Genomic DNA, 11,804 nt, shown 5'->3' with positions numbered 1-11,804 from the left:
AGCTTAGCAGTTTTGAATTTAAAAGATTACGGTTCGGAATATCCGGAACACAAAATCACATGCCCGAACGGTCTCGGGACTCGTCCGTAAATCATATAATATAAAATAATAAAATTTCGGATTAACAATTCACCGCCTTGAGCAATATAAAAGTTTCGCCCCTTTTTTATAGCAAATAAATTTTATTACGGGAATTTATTAAAAAAAAAACTTTCATTGAATTAAAAAAAAAGGAAAATATTTTTACATAATACGTATAAAATGGTCCAACTTCGTGAAATTGGTAAAACTGGTGTTAAGATTCCAGCTATCGGTTTAGGATGCATGGTATAAAATTTAATAATCTTTATATCCATTTACCAAGTTTTAATCTTATTTAATCTTTCCAAAAAAATGAAAGGAAACTAGCGCAATTTATGGAACATCTGATTCAACCGAAAGTTTAAAAGTTTTAAATCGTGCAATTGAAATAGGCTGCACTTTTTGGGATACTTCTGCAAGTATTAATACATGCATATATACTATGTAATTAATGTAACCTCCCATAATTTTCAGTAAATTTTTAACAAAATTATTTAGGATATCTATGGAATTGATGGTCATAACGAAAGATTACTTTCGCAATTTCTTAAAGAACATCGTGACAAAATATTTATTTGTACAAAATTTGGTTATATTCGTAAACCCGATCAATCTTACGAAGTATCAGGAAAACGTGAATATGTTCGACAAGCTTGTGAAAGATCTTTAAAAAGATTAGGAGTGGATTATATTGATCTTTATTATCAACATCGTGTGGATCCGAATACGTAAATTTCTAAAAAAAATCAAAAAATTCTTTTTAGGAATTTTTAGTTTTTATTTTAATGTAATGAAAAAAATTATTTAGGCCTATTGAAGAGACTGTTAAAGCCATGGCAGAACTTGTTAAAGAAGGTAAAGTTAAATACCTTGGAATTTCTGAATGTTCTGCTGAAACTCTTAGAAGAGCATATAAGGTTCATCCTATTTCTGCAATTCAGGTAAATTTAAATTAAATCAATTATATTTAATTATTATATTATTTAACATTTGAAACATATCAATTAGGTTGAATATGGTCCTTGGTTTATTAATATTGAAAATAATGGAATTATGGAAGCTTGTCGTGAATTAGGTGTTACCATCGTGGCATTCGGTACTCTCGGACGTGGATTCTTAAGCGTAATTAAAAACTATTTTTGTTCTTATAATAAAATAATATATTTTATATCTAAACAAATACATAATATTTTTGTAAGGGTACGATTAAGTCTTTTGATGATCTTGAACCAAACGATTTGAGGAGAAAAATTCCGCGTTTTCAGGGTGAAAATTTTAAAAAGAATTTAGAACTCGTATATAAATTACAAGAACTTTCTACCAAGAAAGGTCTTACTCCAAGTCAACTTTGTTTAGCTTGGACTTTGGCTCAAGTTAGTATCTTTTTTTTTTTACCAAAATATGAATTTTTTTAATACTAAATTGATTTAATTATTATTAATTAGAGAGATAATATTATTATTATTCCTGGCACCAAAAGAATAAAATATTTGGAAGAAAATTTTAATACTCAAAATATACGTCTTACTAATGAAGATTTAGATGAAATTCGTCAAGTCATTAATTCTATTGAAATGGTTGGTACAATTCATCCTGAATGGGCTATGAAGGTAAGAAATATATTTTATTAATTTATTTATTTATTGTTAAAATATGTTACTAATTCATGGTATATAACTTTAATAATAGTATATAAATATTTAAACTCCTTTATTGATTTCTTATGATTATTGATATTATATTTTATGGAAAAGATAAACATATTACTAAAGATATTGAAGTCATCCTAGTAATAATTGATAAATTAATATATGGTTTACTCAACTGGTTAAATATACAAATTATTACAATTTATTACAAATGCCAAATTTTGTAAAAGTTCCAATTATTAATTAAATGCATAATGCAAAGTTTATTCACATTTTGATAAGAATAAAAACCTCTAGTTTTAAATCATTACTAATAGTTAATTATTTTAATAAAGATGATATTACTGCTCACTAAAGGTGAAATACACCAGGGGTAATAATTTTTTCTACAAGTATTATACTTATACTTATAAATTGATATATAAGTAATTTAATTTTGCTAAATAATTTTCAATTAATAAAGGATATTGAACTTATTTGACCAAAATGATAAGTTATATTCTGAAATTAGCAAATAGAAAAATAAAAATTTGAAGTTAGTATTACTATGAAAAATGTAATTTCTTTACAAATATTATACCTATACTTATGAAATTAATACTAATGTATGGTTCAATTGATGATATCAGTTCTGTAGAGTAAATAAAGGTTTAGTATAAACTACAAGAAACTATATACAATGTAGTTTAAATCAAAAAACTGTAAACCAAGCCAACCTAGCCAACTCCACTTTGGTTTTATATGCCAAACTTTATAAGTAAGCTAAATCACATATAATATATATGATAGAATTTTTTTAGTATGTTAGAGATAACTATTTAATCTAAAATAAAAATCATATATATGACTAGTTGTACAGAAAATAAAATTAAATTAACTTTAATAATAAAATATTGATGTATGTCTCAATTTTAACTTTATCAGAGAAAACTGAAATTTCTCATAGATATTTTATATTTCAGATTTTTTGCATTATTGAACAATTCAAAAATGTAGATTTTCTAATTTTTAATATTTTTGTTTAATTAAATACAGATCCGGTCTATTAGTCTTAATCAGGCTATTCCAAACTAATAATTAGTTTAATATTTTTTCTGGCTGAAAAATTTGAGAAGGAGGAAGAGAATAATTTAAACAAACATAATACTTAAACATATTAAAATTTCTGGAAGTTTTCAGTAAAATCAAAAATATTTGATATATTCAATTTCAGAAAAGAGAGGAGCTATTTTAAATATATGTGAATATATATGTTTAAATTATTTTAAAATTTTTAAAAATAGAGAAGGGGAAAGATGTAAACTAAAAATTAATTTGGAATGGCTGATATCTTTTATAGGTTACTGTATTTTTTTTTTTTGATAAAGATAATATGAATCCTTTTGTAAATATCTTTTTTTGTTTATTTCAGTATAATACTTTGTTGGTTTCTTTTTTGCAGCCATTATAAGGAGAAAACTATAGGCTAAATAGGAAGACGAGATTGAGTAATATGAGCTGTAGAATATATTGTTAGATCAGAAAATATTTTGTGTAAAATATCAAAACTCTAGCAGTAAAGTATCTATATATAAAGAAAAAGCCTTTAAAAGAAGAGTTATATATTTTCACAACTAAAAATAACAGAATATATAGAATAAATCCTTTGAAAAGATCGATAGTCATATAGGGATATAGCAAAAACTTGATAAATACCATAATAGCAAGTCAATAGATATTTAAAAAATAGTTAAGAATTTTGACATTTATGTTAAACTTAAGAAATAAATATCTTATTATATTGAGATGAATTTTTTTATATCTATATTAATCAGTAGATCATTATAGTATTCTAAATAATTGAGAGATATAAGTTTTAAAAGATTAGAAGAAAAAAAAGAATTGTAATTTCTATGATGAATAGATAAATGAGCTTTAATTTTATATTAAACAAACTTGATAGATTTAGATAGTACTAGATCTCCAAAATAATAAGGATATTTTGTAAGATGAAAATTACTGCAAATAATTCTGCTAAAAAGAAAACAGCTATAACATTATATGATATATTAAAATGAAATTATCATCATTAATTTATCATTAAGTGATACCCATATTGATAGTATTCAGACTAAAGTTAGACATTGAACTATTAGTATAAAGAATAAAATGATAAAGAAATAACTATTAAATACTAGGTAATGTGAAAGGTCAGAGTTGCAATAACGTTAAAACAGATAAAAGACGAGTTTATTAGAAACATAAAAAAAAATAATAGTGTCATATAAGAAAATTTTAATTAAACAGAATGCATGTTTCATAATATATTTAGACTGTTTAATAGATAAATTATTAAATAAATACCCAGAATATTATTTGAATTGCAATTATCATGAATATGAAGTAAAATCTTTTTAAGAGAAGGAAGATGAAGAAACTGGTTGCTAGTGAAGGAGAATGAGTTCATACAATACTAAAGAAGTAATTAAGTTTCTTCCAAAAAAGTGTCATATTACAGTCAACCCTTATTATAACGAACTCAGGTCCAGACCTCAACTTTGCTATAAAGAAGTAATTAAGTTTCTTCCAAAAAAGTGTCGTATTACAGTCAATGCCCTTATTATAACGAACTCAGGTCCAGACCTCAACTTTGCTATAAGACTATAGTAAAGATTTTAAGAGATTTGATTGGTTAATTTGTTATAGTGAAGGGAAATTTATTATAGTTGTTTAAAAAATTCACTATATCAAGGGTTCGTTATATCAAGGTTTGACTGTATTATTAATTTGATAAGTTACTATTTATAAAATCTTGTTATATTTGGAAAAATCTAAGAAGTCCAGCAGGTAATAAGGGTATAAGCTATTTATTATTAACCAAGTAATTCATTTTGAGATGTAAAATAGATGGATTAATGTATACTTACTAAAAAAATTAATAGATAATATCAACTCAATATATTCTATTAAAATGAGCCAAAGAAATTTGTTTAATATTAGAGAGACATTTACTATCATCAATAGTAAATTGCAAAGAAAAGTGAATATTTTTTATTTGAAGAGATTCATATATTTATGAAATACTAAAAGAATTGTAAAAAAAAGGGTATTGTTTATTAGTTATAGAAAAAGGGTCTGAAAAGCATAATTGAATATTTATAGAACTAGCTTCTCTTATTTCATAATAAAACCAGCTAGTTTTAAGATACAGGACATCTGTTTATGCTAAAAAATCTGTAATTAAAGAAAATTATGTAGTAAAGATTAATATATACTGTATGAGACTAATAAAGGCCATAATAGGAGCATTAAGTATAAAGTATAAGGTGGTGATATGATTGCTATAAACGTTAAAAAGATAGTAAGATTATAATAACCAAATAGATCATATAGCCCAATTAATAAAAAAGAACACAATAAAGTAAGATTCATTGAAGGTACAGCAGAATAAGCGGTAATTTATGTATATAGTTTAATTAATAAATATATAATTTGCACATAAAACTTAACTTTAAAAAGAAACTTACTATCATTTATATAGATAACAAAGTTGCTTGAACATTAATTTTTTATACTTCACAATATCATTGAATTCTTTATATTCTTGCGTAACTTGCGAGTCAACAAAATGAATAAAAATTCATTAAATTGAACCAAACTTTAAGAAATCAAAAGGAGTTTTTTTAGCAAGAAAATGTAATGTAATTAAGCTATAATAAAAAAAATTAAATATTTAGTAAATTACATTAATGTAAATATTCAAAAATTATATTATTAATAAACTGAAATATCTGATTAAACTCTATTATTTTTATCAAAAGAACAATAAAATTAGGTTTAAAAAATGTGAAAATTTACTGAGAAAATTTTATATTAAACAATTTGGAACTACCATTTTATTTTATAAATATATAATATTTTTAAATAAAATACCAATCACTAACCTTAAAATTTGAATTCATAAAATGAAAACCAATTTTTTAATATTATGTTACCTTATATAAATTTCTGTATTGAATTTTATAATAAATATTAAGAAAAGATAATACTTTATCTAATAATACTAATACTTCTGCTTTTTACTATCTAGGGATAGGCAAATTCCTTCCTTTAAATATCTACTATCCATTTTATTTTATTTAGTCAACCAGCTTCTTTATATTATAAAAACATAATAAAGATTCATTTAAATTTTAAATGCATGTGTGTATATGAAAATTTTTTATAAATATGATAATAAAAATAAATATAAAGTCTAGAACATAGCCCATATATATAAAAAAGACTTAGCAAACTGATATTTTTTTCAAAACTTTTTTATTATTCTAATACCTATATACAGTCAACTCTTAATATAACGAAGTTGGCGTCCGGGTTGATCAGGCCTTCGTTATAGGAATATTCGTTAATATGATGGGAAAATCTGGTATAACCTGGAAAATTTTTGTATATTATGGTATATTGTCGTATAATAATTGTATCAAAACGCAAGTTACACAAAATATCTTTGTTATATTGAAAAAAAATTCGTTATAAAAGAAAATTCATTGTTAAAAGGGGCATTTTTCATATACGGTTTATAAAATTTACTTTATTAAACGGTATACGGCATTTAATTAGTAAAATTCGGTATAAAGAGATTTTTTTCATATGTTAAAATCTGTACCATACTGAAGATCCGTTATATTGTAAAATTCGTTATATCAAAATTTGTTATAAGAAGAGTTGACTGTACTATATATATGCGTATACAGATTAAAAGTAAAACTTTATTATTTTCAAATATTATTTTCAAAAAGACAATATTTTACACTTTATTAATGAAATAAAGGTGTCTTGATATCACAAAATAGATTTAATAAATTTCTCTTCATGAAATAAAAAATGCATAAATATAAATATAATAAAGAAATTTATTATTTTTCAATCGTAAGATAAAATAAACAATAAGTTTAAACTATAACACTTAAATGATTAGTCTTTATAAATATAATTATTTAAGTGGATCTATAAAATTTTCAATTAGATCTATAAGTCTTTTTCAAGAAATCCAGCCAATATATATTATATTTCTTTTTTAATGGCACTTTATCTTGAGTTCCAATCAGCTAATTAATATCAGGATTCATTAAAAATGGATATATGTATATTTAGTAATCACCTTCTTTTGTCTCAGTTTTCTACATTAAAAAGTTTCTCTCTGCAAAAGAACTCTCTAATAATATTAACTTGGCAAGAGTAGGGTAAACCTGAATCTCTATTACTTATTATAGTATATGGTAGTAAATTATAATAATTCTTCAAATTATCATTTTCTAAATGCAGGAGAAAAAAAGAAGACAAAAAAAAGAAAAAGGGAAGAATGAAAAAATGAAGAATGAAAAAAAGTGAAAAATAAAAAAGAAAAAGTGGAAGAGAGATAAAAAAAGCTTAGAAAAGTTACTATAGAAATTTATAATGTTTAATTTTATAAAAGTTAATTATATTATCATGATAAATTCATGAAATTAATTTTATGAAAATTAAAAAGTTAATAATATTATCGTGATTTATTGAAAAACAAGGAGAGACCTACTTATATATTAATAAAATTAAAAGAAAAAGGTATGTAGAAAAAACAAAAATAAAAACAAAAACAAATGGATTTGGTATTGTTGATTATGTTTTTTAAATAAATAATTTAAATCACCCATTTTAACTAGAAAAGAAAGGAAAGGGAAAGAACAAAAATAAGAAAAAAGGAAAAATGAAGAGAGAGAAAAGGTGAAGAATGAAAAAGAGAAGAATGAAATGTGTAGGAAAAAAAAAACAAATGGATATTTGGTATTATTAATATGATTTTTTTTAATAAATAATTTTTTATTTTTTATATCATCCATTTTTACCAGAAAACAAAAGGTCTTAATTTAAAGAGAAGAAGATCTAGAAGTAGATCAAAGCATTAAAAAGTCATACAATTTTCTTGATGTGAGTTTGATCATTGGTAAAGATAAGAGGTTCAAAAGCTATTAGAGGTTCAATAATTGGCTTTTTGAAATAAACAGCTTCTAATACACATCTAAGGTCCAACCAAATATATTATAAAGTATGGTATCTTGCACCCTTTAAGTAATTTTTTATTCTTCTGTCTACATTATTGAATCCTGACTGTAAATACAAACTAATTTCTTAAAAAATATTACCAATAAGTTTGTCTAGAAAAATTTCCTGATTAATAAACTATATTTTGTGAAATAATTAAACTAGATAATTAAATTAAATTTAAGAATAAACTAAAGTTAAAAATCTGTTGGACATAAACCTTCATATATAAAGTAGCTGCTTGAATGGTTGGATCAAATTTATTAATACCAATTTCATTTTTTACAGTATTGTATAAATTTAATGTTAAACTTTTAACATTTGAAGTTCTATTCTTATTAAATAATTCACAAATATTTTTATAGAAGTATGGAACTCTTATAAAAATCTGCCATAAGTTTTATAATCTTGAAGGTTTATTGATAAAGTTTTTTTATCTATAAATAGTTTTTGTCATTATAATATCTTTTGAAATTAGAAAAAACAGGATTATATAAAACCAATAGTATGTTGACACAATTATAAGGGTGGCTGATAAGAAACTTTTGATTCTTAATCTGATGATATGAACTTATTGAATTGATTATAGCAATAGATGATGGGTAGAACTTAGAGGAATATACGTGAAGCTAACTGAGTAGTTATTGGTATGGACTACAAGTGCCTTTCATCTTTGCTCAAATTATTCATTTGATAGATCTTTTTTTAATGATAATTTATATAATTCAAATTCTTTGTAGTTAGAACCTTTGCTATCCTCTTCAGATAGATTCTCTTTTTGTAGTAAATTTTCATCAGAATTCCATTTTTTGAGATCTGCACACTGCTTTCTAATTCTTTAAAATAAGATAGAATTTCTGAAATAACAATTTCTGGGTTTTGATTATACCATACCTTGAGAAGGAAGATTCTATTATCTTGATATATGCATCTTATTGCTGATTACGATTAATAATGTCTTAGAATTTTTTAAATATCCTAGTGCTATGAAACCAATGCTGATGCGATTCAATATTTTTGAAAGAAGATATCAAGCTCTAATCCATTCAAGAAAGAAGGGCAATACTTAATTTTTGGCTCCTTTTTAGCTATCTGAATGCATTTAATCTGAAATCTGCGACTTTTTTTTTAGATTCTGATTCTTTTTTAAGCTCATCAAAATATATGTATCAAATACTAATGTATTGGCAATATTGGAAACTAATATCAGCAATATGAAGGATTAACATGCAGTTGTTGTGATGAAAAAATATATTCGCCTAAGCTTAAAGTTGAGAAGTAAAATATATTTTGAAGGCTATAGCTTTTCTCACTGACAGAAGTTGTGAAGAAAAAAAATATTTTCATCCCAAGTTAAAGCTGTGAATTAAAAAATATTTTCTTTTACAGTTAAAGTTGTGAAGCAGTAGAATGATTTCAGAAGGCTAAAGCTTCTTATTATAGTTTATTTTTTATAAAAAAAAATGAATAATTGAATGTGTACGAAGTTCTAATATTATCTATTCTAATAAATCTAATAAAATTGATCTTCTTGTCACATTTGAGCAATTATCTTAGATGCCTCTGCAAGAGATAACTTGTTGAAATTGAAGTTAGTTGTGAATTAAAAAAATGTTTCTATACATGTTCAATGTGTGAAAATTTCGGGTTAGAACCCCAAAATTGCTCTACTGTAGTAATAAAGCTTAGATTTTATGCTGGTATTGCTACTATAAGATATAAAGATCATAATAAATCAGCAAAAAAGCTTTTCTTCCTGATATTACTTGTATAAACTTGTATAAAATAACTTGAAAGATAGATTTTCACTGATCTTTTCAAGATTTTTTATTTTTATGTTTCAGACGAACCATGATCTTTTTCAAGATGATTAGTGGGCAAATGATTTTCATAATCACGTGATAAACTAAAAAATGGTATTTATTAACCTGAAATTCGTCACGAAGCTAGTGAAAGTTAGAATAAAATTTAAGTTAGAATAAAATTTAAATAGATTGCAACACCTTTAGTTTAACAAATCGTTATTATGGCTGAATACAAGCAAAGGGGACGACCGCCTAAAGGCAATAAGGGTGTGTTTACGAAAGATTGTAAGTATAATTTTCAGAATTATAAAATTAGCTGTTGAAGATTTAGTTTTAGCAGATCTTTTTATTTTTTTTTAGTACGCTTATTAATGTATGGGTTTGGAGATGAACCTGACCCAGCACCTGATACGGTAAACGTAATGGAGGAACTTGTAAATGATTACATTACTGAAATGGTATTAAAATTTTCTTAGAAATTATTCTTATTTTTATTTTTACTAATTATGTGCTTTTTGTGAATTCAGTGTTTGAAAGCATCAAAAGTAGCTAAAGATCGCAAGGTTACTGTTGAAGATTTTAAATTTATTTTAAGAAATGATTCAAAGAAACTTGCACGTGTCGAAGAATTATTATTTATGGAAAAAGATATTAAAACTGCAAGAAAAACTTTCGACGTTAATGAAATTGAAAATTAATAAACAACGGAAGGTTTGCTTCTTTTTTTATTTTATTTTATTTTTTTTAATATGTATATAACCCTATTTTTTTGTAATTAATAAATTATTTGCTTTTCAATTAATTATTAATATTTTTAATTGTAGAATTGTTCTCGATAATACTTCTTTAAATGTATTATAGTTTAGATTTCAGATAGTTGCGTAAATATAATTTAATTCCGTTAAATAATAGTTTTATTAGCAAATTTTATCAAGAATTGAACGGATCTTTATAATATAAGAGTCAAAATGAAAGCAAAATATATAAAATATCTCAACTATCAAAATTTATTCAATACGAATCGTCTATGGTCCATTGACAGCAGTATTGTGAAAAAGAGTATGATCTCCATCTCCCCAACAAAAAGGCTAATAAATATATACAAAATTTTAATATTATTTGAATAAAATATATGATTAAATGACTATTATTAAATACCTTAGTTCTAAGTTTTTGATAAGCAAAAGGAGGGTGATCTTCAGCTTCATGATGGTGTTGAGCATGTTGTTTCATGATCATGAGAGCATTAGCAGAACTAGCAATCAAAGCTATGGGACAAACGTACAACGAAATTTTCTTCCAAAGATCGGAGCTAGCTAAAATAAATTTGATAAAAATTTAACATTTTATAAATAAATCGGTATAAATATTTTTACTTTTCTAAATTTACATTTTGCATGTTCCTCAACACCCTTGCGTTTAGCAACAAAACCTTCCGGAACAGCTTCTGCAGCAAAGTTACGACGAGTAATATGAGCAACTCTATTACGAGTTGCTGTTGCAGCTGTAACAGAAAAACGGGTTAAAGGAAACCGACTAGCCATAATTTGAAGTAAGTATATTAACAAGAGAAAAATGCAAATTTACGTAAAAGAGAATTGAAAGATTGTACTATGTTGCCTTGCTTTAACCGTAATTGATCTTAGTCATTGGTACACATGCGACAAACGTGCTCCATACGACACGTGAAAGTCAAGTTCACATTTCCGCGGCTAATCACATGATTTTACCGATTTTTAACACAATCCTATTTTTTGATCGGGAAAAAAAACTTTTTAAGAAATATTTTTTCAAGTTATTGACATAGGTAAGTTTTTTATTATTATTTGGTACATATTCAAAATTTTACGTGATGATATAAATCTTATCCTACACTCAGAATAAAATTAGTATGTTGAAATAAATAGTTTCAGCCTTGTCTGATCAAAAAGAGACGAAAAATTGAGAGCTTTTGTTCATTTATTATTATGGTAATCCGTTTTTTTTTTTTTGAAATACAGAGTCAATCAAGGCAGACATAGTTCTTGGAATCAATTGGTAAACTTTCTTTTTTAATTAATTAGCTAATTCTTAATATGATGAAAATTAGACGGGCGGACGGAATATAATATCATGTCGATTGTCTATTTTCTGATTCCCAAAAAAAAACAATCTTTTTTAATGAACAATTAAAAAATTATTAATTTTTTACCTTTTCATTATTAGAAAT

At 24.4% G+C, this 11,804-nt stretch overlaps 3 protein-coding genes across 3 annotated transcripts; 2 read left to right on the top strand and 1 right to left on the bottom strand.

Annotated features, from left to right (window-relative positions):
- Positions 1 to 261: 261 nt before the first annotated feature.
- Positions 262 to 1,785, top strand: OCT59_020351 (uncharacterized protein; the record flags this gene model as incomplete). The annotated part of the gene is made up of 8 exons (XM_025313534.2): positions 262 to 327; positions 401 to 496; positions 580 to 809; positions 890 to 1,022; positions 1,090 to 1,203; positions 1,281 to 1,454; positions 1,527 to 1,691; positions 1,771 to 1,785. The coding sequence occupies 8 exons, from the start codon at positions 262 to 264 to the stop codon at positions 1,783 to 1,785; spliced, it is 993 nt and encodes a 330-aa protein (XP_025187124.1).
- A 7,956-nt stretch (positions 1,786 to 9,741) lies between these two features.
- On the top strand, positions 9,742 to 10,744 carry OCT59_020350 (uncharacterized protein). Its single transcript, XM_025309018.2, has 4 exons — positions 9,742 to 9,880; positions 9,956 to 10,053; positions 10,123 to 10,306; positions 10,420 to 10,744. Exons 1-3 carry the CDS (start codon positions 9,817 to 9,819, stop codon positions 10,291 to 10,293), a joined length of 333 nt encoding a protein of 110 aa, XP_025187123.1. The 5' UTR covers positions 9,742 to 9,816; the 3' UTR covers positions 10,294 to 10,306; positions 10,420 to 10,744.
- OCT59_020349 (uncharacterized protein) lies at positions 10,292 to 11,208 on the bottom strand. Its single transcript, XM_025313533.2, has 3 exons — positions 10,986 to 11,208; positions 10,754 to 10,911; positions 10,292 to 10,683 (listed from the first exon to the last, which is right to left on the bottom strand). The coding sequence occupies exons 1-3, from the start codon at positions 11,137 to 11,139 to the stop codon at positions 10,621 to 10,623; spliced, it is 375 nt and encodes a 124-aa protein (XP_025187122.1). The 5' UTR covers positions 11,140 to 11,208; the 3' UTR covers positions 10,292 to 10,620.
- Positions 11,209 to 11,804: the final 596 nt, after the last annotated feature.

Source organism: Rhizophagus irregularis, chromosome 3 (genome assembly GCF_026210795.1).
Source record: "Rhizophagus irregularis chromosome 3, complete sequence".
NCBI classification, from domain to species: Eukaryota; Fungi; Glomeromycota; class Glomeromycetes; order Glomerales; family Glomeraceae; genus Rhizophagus; species Rhizophagus irregularis.
The sequence above is the reverse complement of the archived record's forward strand: the minus strand, read 5'-3'. Positions and strand labels throughout refer to the sequence as shown.

Coding starts and splice junctions, on each gene's coding strand:
- OCT59_020350 (XM_025309018.2), top strand. CDS start 9,817: ATGGCTGAATACAAGCAAAGGGGACGACCGCCTAAAGGCAATAAGGGT. Junction 9,881..9,955: donor GGGTGTGTTTACGAAAGATT/GTAAGTATAATT, acceptor ATTTTTTTTTAG/TACGCTTATTAATGTATGGG. Junction 10,054..10,122: donor ATGATTACATTACTGAAATG/GTATTAAAATTT, acceptor TTGTGAATTCAG/TGTTTGAAAGCATCAAAAGT.
- OCT59_020349 (XM_025313533.2), bottom strand. CDS start 11,139: ATGGCTAGTCGGTTTCCTTTAACCCGTTTTTCTGTTACAGCTGCAACA. Junction 10,912..10,985: donor TGTTGAGGAACATGCAAAAT/GTAAATTTAGAA, acceptor AATTTATTTTAG/CTAGCTCCGATCTTTGGAAG. Junction 10,684..10,753: donor ATCAAAAACTTAGAACTAAG/GTATTTAATAAT, acceptor TATATTTATTAG/CCTTTTTGTTGGGGAGATGG.